The following is a 7,464-nucleotide window of genomic DNA, read 5'->3' as shown; positions in this document are numbered from 1 at the left end:
ATTCTTAGCCGCCAACTACTATAGGTATAGTGCTAGATTCGTTACGATAGCATACAGCGATATTTAAGCACGCTACTATAGACTACCTGCATGCCAAGTACTACTAATAGCGCACGTCCTTCACGACGCGTTTTGACGATCTTGCCGTCTACGCGGAGAAACTATTAGGACGTGTACTTATTGCTCTAAATCGACTTTTTAGGACTGTATTCTTAATCTTTGCTATTCTAGCTTCTTTTCTAACCTACTAAGCTGTTCGTAGAAGCGTACTATCGCGGAGGAGCAGGGGGTATTAGAGGAGAGTTAGAAGACAGCATTAATAGAATAAGCGATAGCACGGCCAATAACGCGCTTTTTAGCATCAGAGGCTGATATGCTAGAAGAGTAAGAGCTCTAGAGTAGATGCGTATTGCGCTTGTCTATATATAAGTATGTTGTGGGATAGTCCAAGGGTCTAGAAGAGAAAGTGTCCCGTTACACCGTGCGTCCCGGCACGTAGGGATAGACGTTACTCTTGAAGGTCGCGACTTGCATTGCTCTTCACATTAAGACGCTCCTATGGTCCTTTAGGCACTAATTAGCTAGCGTACATGGTGTAATGATCTGAAACCGGCGATTACATCATTGGCCGGGGTCTACCTTGCCCTATCTTGCGCTTCACATCTAGCGCCTCAGCTCGTACAGAAGTGTGGTCAGTCTTTTCACGCATCTTTCCGCAAGTCGCTCTATTAGCTTAGCAGCTGCTCATGTATTGTCATGAACGACGACAGACCCAGAACGAACAATAGCGCCGTCACCAACTCGCACTCCGGCTCCTACGATGTAGCAATCACCGATATAGACATGCTTGCCAACGTGGATGGATGTTTTTAGCGACTTCAAGACTGTAGCTCCGTTTCAATAATTCCAGATCAGTTAGTGCTTTCAGAGTTGCGATAGTAACACATGCACCAATGCTAGTCTTGCTTCCAATGGTAATCTGAATTAAGTAGCTGGGATTTAGATCCGACTAAGGCATTGTCGCCAACAGAGATGTTGTAGCTGTAGTCACAGTGAAACGGTGTAGCAACGTGTGTACTGCTACTAAGCCGACCGCCGACCGGACTGTCTCCGTAGCGAGTCTGAGTCCAAGCTGCCTCTATAACCACTCTAAAATAACGCTCGTGCATACGTTTCCTAGCCTTGGATACTGCATCAACGGTGTTGTTGAGGCGGTGTAGTACAGCTGTAATGTTTTTTTATTTATAAGTCGAGTTAAGTAATGTGAGACATTCGATTGTAAAGTATAGACTCAATAAGTCTAATCATTGTTTTAAAGTCGAAGTACCTTCAGATTGGTCTGGCACGATAAGCGTTTCGTCACGGGCGAATGTACATTAATTTGATCAAACGCATACACGCGTTTTTCAAGACTAGGGTGCGCGATTGCCTGACCGGGAAGTACCAGGGTCAGAAGCAAGACGCATTATATGCTAGGCACTATAACTATAAATCTTTCATTAGCTTAGGTTTATACTTCAGATCGCCGCGGTGATCTGTAATGAGAGGCAATGACACTAAGGCGTAGCCAAGGATACCTATTCTTAGCCTAGCCCTTCACATCTACCTAGCCGCCGTTTATGCGCGTTTCTACCTTCGAAATCGGGCTAAACCGCCAAAATGGACTAGTTAGCCCAGAATCCATCGCCTGCAAAGACCTTGGATTCTCACCGCTGCTGTGCGACAGCGCCTGAACCGAGCTGACGGTACACGCGATGCCAATAAATGCCTAGTCTATGCATATGAAGCAACCACAAGAATTCCAACAGACTCACTCCGCAAAGATGTGTTCGGTCATGATTGGCCAGAAATTGTCTGCTGACGCTGGTATGCCCTTTCTCGCGCCCGACCGATACTACGTCCGCAGTACTAGAGGCGACCCCAATGCTGTTGGTACAATATACACTAGCCGTCATCGCATTTTCCGCTTTGCCCTTCACCACCATTGAGCTCGTCCACTCATGAGATTCTTAAGAAACGTATAAGATCTCTAAAATCTTTTTACAGTGTCGTCATGTTTGGTCCGGTTTATCTTGATATCCTGACTTTCTTCTACCCGATAGGAAACACGCCTGCAAGATGCCTCACACGGGATTTACTATGTGAAGACAAAGGAGACTTGCTGCTTCTAGGTTGTGGTGACGTTCGTAACGTGTTGTTTACACTATACTCTGAGCAGAACAACTGTATGTGTAATATATAGTAAACTTCGTAAGGCTGACGAAACATAGCTCGCGATTTTGATATCACGTGCTGTGATATTCAAGACGCTGTCATAGGTATTTGCAAAGCCCTGGACCCAATTGTCATATTGATGGTAGCAACAGCAAGGAACATATTGCTCTTTTCGCTTATTCTCGCGGACACTGATGGCAACCGCTAGAGAATAATTTGGGATATCTACTACCATTTTTACTTGGACGAATCCTCCCTAAAGGTCCTGACGGATCAGGCAAAGGAACTAGTTTCTTTGTCAAACTCGCTGGACGCATGGCATGGAACAAAATATGGCAGCATACTGAGGTTTTGTGATCTCTCAACGTTCACCCGAGTGAGAGCTTTATGGAAGTCATATTGCACGCAAGACTCGAATGAGAACACAAGAGTTGTATTCAATCATATTCTCGAATCGAACATCCAGCGCGCTAAGGAGGTGAAGGCATACTATGTTGGGGGCGAAAATGCATACGTGACTACAGGAATACGTTCTGCAGCCCTGGTCGGTATCGCATACGCAGAGAACGCCCACGTGTTGTATCAACACTATTGGAAGTATGGGAGCACAAGTCAAGATGCTGAGGTCTTGGCAAAAACGAATCTTCCAAACCCTCTGTTTGCTTTCCATACCATTGGGGCGCCTACGCTCCATTATGGAACGGATCCGCTTCTGGGCTTCCATCTCGCGACGGCATTTGCACCAGTAAAATACACCGCTTCAACTGGGTCCTTAGCAAGGTCGGTTCCCCTTCGCGTCACAGAGGCAGCACATCTTCAGTTTCGAACATGGTGTCACGCATTTCGGTTGTCTTCTCAGATGAACTTAACCATTTGGTTCTTTGCGGGAGATGCAATCGCTTTCGCACATGCACTGCATCATCTCGAGTTATCTGGGCATGATTGGTTAGGAAATGTCTATCGAGATGTCCATCATTTGAGTCCGATCGAGCTCGACAAAAAGGAGTACAGCACCACACATGGGGCACCCTTCGCATTCAACGTTGTGGACAGTTCCAACCTCGCCGATCATGTGGGATCTCTCAACCTACTCTCAGCAGTATCTCCCTTACTGAAAAAAGACACGTCTTCTACTCTGTATACCGAGTCATTGGTGAGGAGAGAAAAGGATCATCGAGCATACGTTGACTCCATACTTTGTGGAGATTTTGTCACCATGTCACTGTTGCTTGATCTCTTCCCAGTCGAGTATTGGACCAACGCGTCTAGTTCATCTACAGCCGACGATGTCACACTCGAACAGGTATTTCGCGCGACCGATAGTAGCAACCGTAGGCAAATGCGCGTTAAGTTAACGTGGAAGCGCCTCACTTCGCTTCCAGCTGCGAACTTGGGGATGACAGAACCGAGACTACGATTCAACGAAGCCGATTTGGCCCACATCCTCCACAATGTCTACCAAAATATGTTCCAGCACGAGAACGCACTGTCACTGTTCAAAGACCTCGACATGCTCAAGATTGAAAGAAGCTCCACGTTGCACTACCATCGTGGTAGTTTTGCTATGTTTCTCCATCGGCTTAGAAATCGAGTTGCTGTGAATTGGCATGATTTGATGAACCGTATCATCGGACTGATTGAAAACGATTCTACAATCACAATGGGGAGGAATTATATCCAAGAGCTCTATCTCTACTTCCATACCCTGAATGTCTACTCTGCACAGATATTTACTTAACCGGATCATGTGGTGACTTCGGCTAGAGATGGAATCGGCGGATGGAAGGACCTTCCGAAAACAGTTTGCATAACCCTAAAAGTGCCAAGAAACAAGCTGAGCGCTCTGACTGGTCTTGATCCAACAGATGTCGGTACTCCAATCGGCCACTGTATCGTGCAGTCATCTATGAGTTCGATAGTCGGGCGCTGGCAAAATATCTTCTCTGGAATCCAACTTGCGTTTGGTATCATCTCGACCGTTGGCGAGATTCATAGCAACGAATATGCAATTCAGGTCTCTGAGGACGACTTGAGGTGGCAGGGTAAATTCCCACTTGTGGTCTCATTCATGACCCCATCTTGGTTTCTGCTGCTTGAGCCGAAAACTGCCATCATAGCTTTTGGACTACAAAGTACACCGCAGACCTGTACTAAGTTCGTTCGATCATTGGGGTTCGAGATGAATATATTCGAAACGACATTGGGAAATGACGAATGTGTTTACATTTCAAAACATCCACCCAATCTGACCAGCATTGCATCCGGTCACTGTTTCAGTAGAGCCGAGCACGAATCCCCTGGATTGGCACATGGAGAGATCAAAACGACCTTTTCCGCGATCGTTCTGCAACCAGAAGGAAGAATTACCGCCCTTTCTGGTTGTATAGATCTTCTCTCAGAAAGACTGAAGCGTTCTCTGAGAAGTGGCTGTGCTGTAAAGACCACACAAACAGCCCCATGTGACTTTGAAGTTGCCTTCAACGGTGAGGATGCCCAGATTGCGTCATCATTCCCGGTTCCAGTCTGTGGTGAAAGAAGTAAAATTCGCATTGCAAGAAAGTCTTGTTACATAGAGGTGGAAGCACCTCTACATTGGAGTGTATGGACGAGTTTTCCAGTGTTTTCTCCCTCGTGTATATGGGGGAGAACTGCCAATGTACATCATATCGACATGAGAGTGTTACCAGTACTGGATCGAAATCGCCATGATCAACTCAAATGGCTGTCGCCGCACGTAGCAGGCATGTTTTCCAAACACGAACGAAAACAACGTGAGCAATCCTTGTCCGTGGTGAGTGCCATACCGCCAGATGCCCGAGTGGGCTTCAAAGACTCGCTGTTCTCTCTGTTCATGCATTTTACTGGAATTCAGGGAAGACAATCACATATATTCGGCTTGGACAATCCAACTGGAGGCGGAGTTCACTTTCTCATTTTTGTGTCTTGCATAAGACTAGATCTTGGCAGTCAAACTGTCGTGCTCGACACGGGTGTATTGCCAATCACCGAGAGTCTCGTCCCCCGTATTGCAAAGTTCTTGTCAGCAGTCACTGAGAAAGGATTTTGCAGTATCAGAGTCGATGATGAAGAACTCAAACTCTGGAGACAGACCCTGCCGTCGTTTACGGAGAGATGTAGGATCTGGAAACACCATCCTGCATGCAACCGTGATGCAGGATGCATCCAACAGACTCAAGATGACGTCAACGATGTGTTTTGTGCCTGTGGCCGTGGCTTTCTTCCCGAAGATTTTGTTCCAGATGTTCCAAATTGGGCTGATGTACGTGGGCTAGTTACTGGAGCGGCTATATCCCCAATATTCTCGGTTCCCATGATTGACCCGCCATTCGATGGTTTACTAAATCTAGACCCAGTACAAGGAGGTTGTACGGTATGTGGGAAAGGAAGATCTATTGGTGGAGGAAAACTCTTGAAATGTAGCGCGTGTCATATCACTAAATATTGCTCCTCGAACTGTCAAAAGTCTGACTGGAGGAGCCATAAGCGTATTTGTAAAAAGTGAACTTGATAGCGTAAGGAATGAACAATAGTGACATTTGTTAAACTCAGCAAGGTATCTATTTGGTATCATCTACTTAGAAGGTAGACTTTCAAGATTAATGTTCCTATATGCGATTCTAAGAAGCACTAAACCCTTGAAGCAAATCATCTTATGAATCATCTCATGTCATTTGATCAACCTGCGGCTCTATTGTTTATGCAAGATGAATGGTGCAAGATGATCCTAACGCCGTTTGATATCAAGAAATTAGCGATGGGGCATTCTACAACAAAGAAGTGCTATGACTGACCGTTTAGAGAGTATGGTTATGTGATGCTGTACTGTTCCTGTGCTTACCTGAAAACAAAACGCAAACATTGCACACAAAGAGGCCGCCCGATTGACTTTAAAAACCGGTAACTACTCACAAAAAATGAACGATCGGCCAGTAGAGCCTGGCTTTCACAATGATAACTATGCTATACGCCACTACCATGTCAACCCGCTCCCACCCTCGCAGTCTCACTTGCGTTTTGCTTCGATTCGTTCCGGACCTCAAACATTATATGTAAGCTCACTGAATTGCGGTTCTTTTGTAGGTTGGAATTGATACAGAGTGGATAACTTATAATCTTGCGAATAAAGTAGGGTATAGGCAGATGGAGGAAAGCGTTTTTTCGAAGGAACAGGAACTTGCCAAACTCAGGACGCTTAGGGAGTCTTCCGTGTATACATGTTCAGAGGAAGGGTCGACGTTTGCAGTGTCAACGTCACTATAGACTTAGAGGAAACACTTGTACATTGAAGCTACGAAAGATGTACTGTTCATTCTGTGCTCATATATATCATCGTGCTGTTGGTGGTCCACATTATCCAATAAACTCATGCTATAGCAGCCACGGATAGAACTCAACACATTGCGGAGCATAATTAGTCCAGCCATTCAAGTACTTGGAATGGTAGTCGCAGCTCCCTGTCGCGCATGTCCAAAAACCCAAACCACGTCTTCCCCGCCCGATGCCCACCTGATCTTGTCGACTCAAGTTACCGCAATAACAACTCGGGTTACTGTTACGTACACCCCGCTCATCATCCCAAGTGACCCATCCTTTCCCGTCTTTACGTTCGCATGAAATACATATATAGTATGGCCGACCGGCGTTTCCGTTCGGATTTGACGGCTGCGTGATACGACGATGCAGAGTTGCTGAGTCGCAAACGCGACAACGAGGATAAAGAAGGGGAAATCGAGGTTGAAATGGCCAGCTAGCAATGGATATCAGAATCTCAGACACCGGAACTTTTACTACTAGCCTCCAGGTTAGCAATGCCACAGATCAGCGCTTGTGGATACTAGCCAATATTCTCAGGATGCCCTGGCCTCAGAAGCTCAACTTCCATAGTCTCAGTCATTGTTGCACCTTTATGTAGGATCTCCTATTTGTACCAGGCTAATGTTAGGTGTATGTGAAAACAGGATACTCTTGTAGCTGCTCAGGGCAGAATAGCAGAGTATGTGCTGAGGGTAGTCTTTAGCTACTTGATTACCCCCGCCTAGTATCGCTCGTCCTACTGCACTAACTAGTAGGGGCATCCTAACTATGTAGCCCCACCACAAAGTGCGCGCGACCACAAAGTGCGCGCGCGGCCTCACCAAAACTACCTTAAAAACGAGGCTATAGAGCCACACCAAATAGATATTATCACGATATATTTTGGTGGTGAGATCAATAGGCTTTAATATATAT

General features: G+C 46.0%; 2 protein-coding genes across 2 annotated transcripts; both read left to right on the top strand.

The window, feature by feature from the left end:
- Positions 1-1,823: 1,823 nt before the first annotated feature.
- On the top strand, positions 1,824-3,952 carry SETTUDRAFT_40231 (uncharacterized protein; the record flags this gene model as incomplete). The annotated part of the gene is made up of 4 exons (XM_008028587.1): positions 1,824-1,932; positions 2,103-2,225; positions 2,271-2,356; positions 2,423-3,952. 4 exons carry the CDS (start codon positions 1,824-1,826, stop codon positions 3,950-3,952), a joined length of 1,848 nt encoding a protein of 615 aa, XP_008026778.1.
- Positions 3,953-3,964: 12 nt separating this feature from the next.
- Positions 3,965-5,737, top strand: SETTUDRAFT_185075 (uncharacterized protein; the record flags this gene model as incomplete). Its single annotated transcript, XM_008028608.1, has 1 exon — positions 3,965-5,737. Exon 1 carries the CDS (start codon positions 4,121-4,123, stop codon positions 5,735-5,737), a length of 1,617 nt encoding a protein of 538 aa, XP_008026799.1. The 5' UTR covers positions 3,965-4,120.
- Between the last annotated feature and the right edge of the window lie 1,727 nt (positions 5,738-7,464).

Source organism: Exserohilum turcica (genome assembly GCF_000359705.1).
Source record: "Exserohilum turcica Et28A unplaced genomic scaffold SETTUscaffold_27, whole genome shotgun sequence".
Classification (NCBI taxonomy): Eukaryota; Fungi; Ascomycota; class Dothideomycetes; order Pleosporales; family Pleosporaceae; genus Exserohilum; species Exserohilum turcicum.
This window is presented reverse-complemented; position numbering and strand designations above follow the sequence as displayed.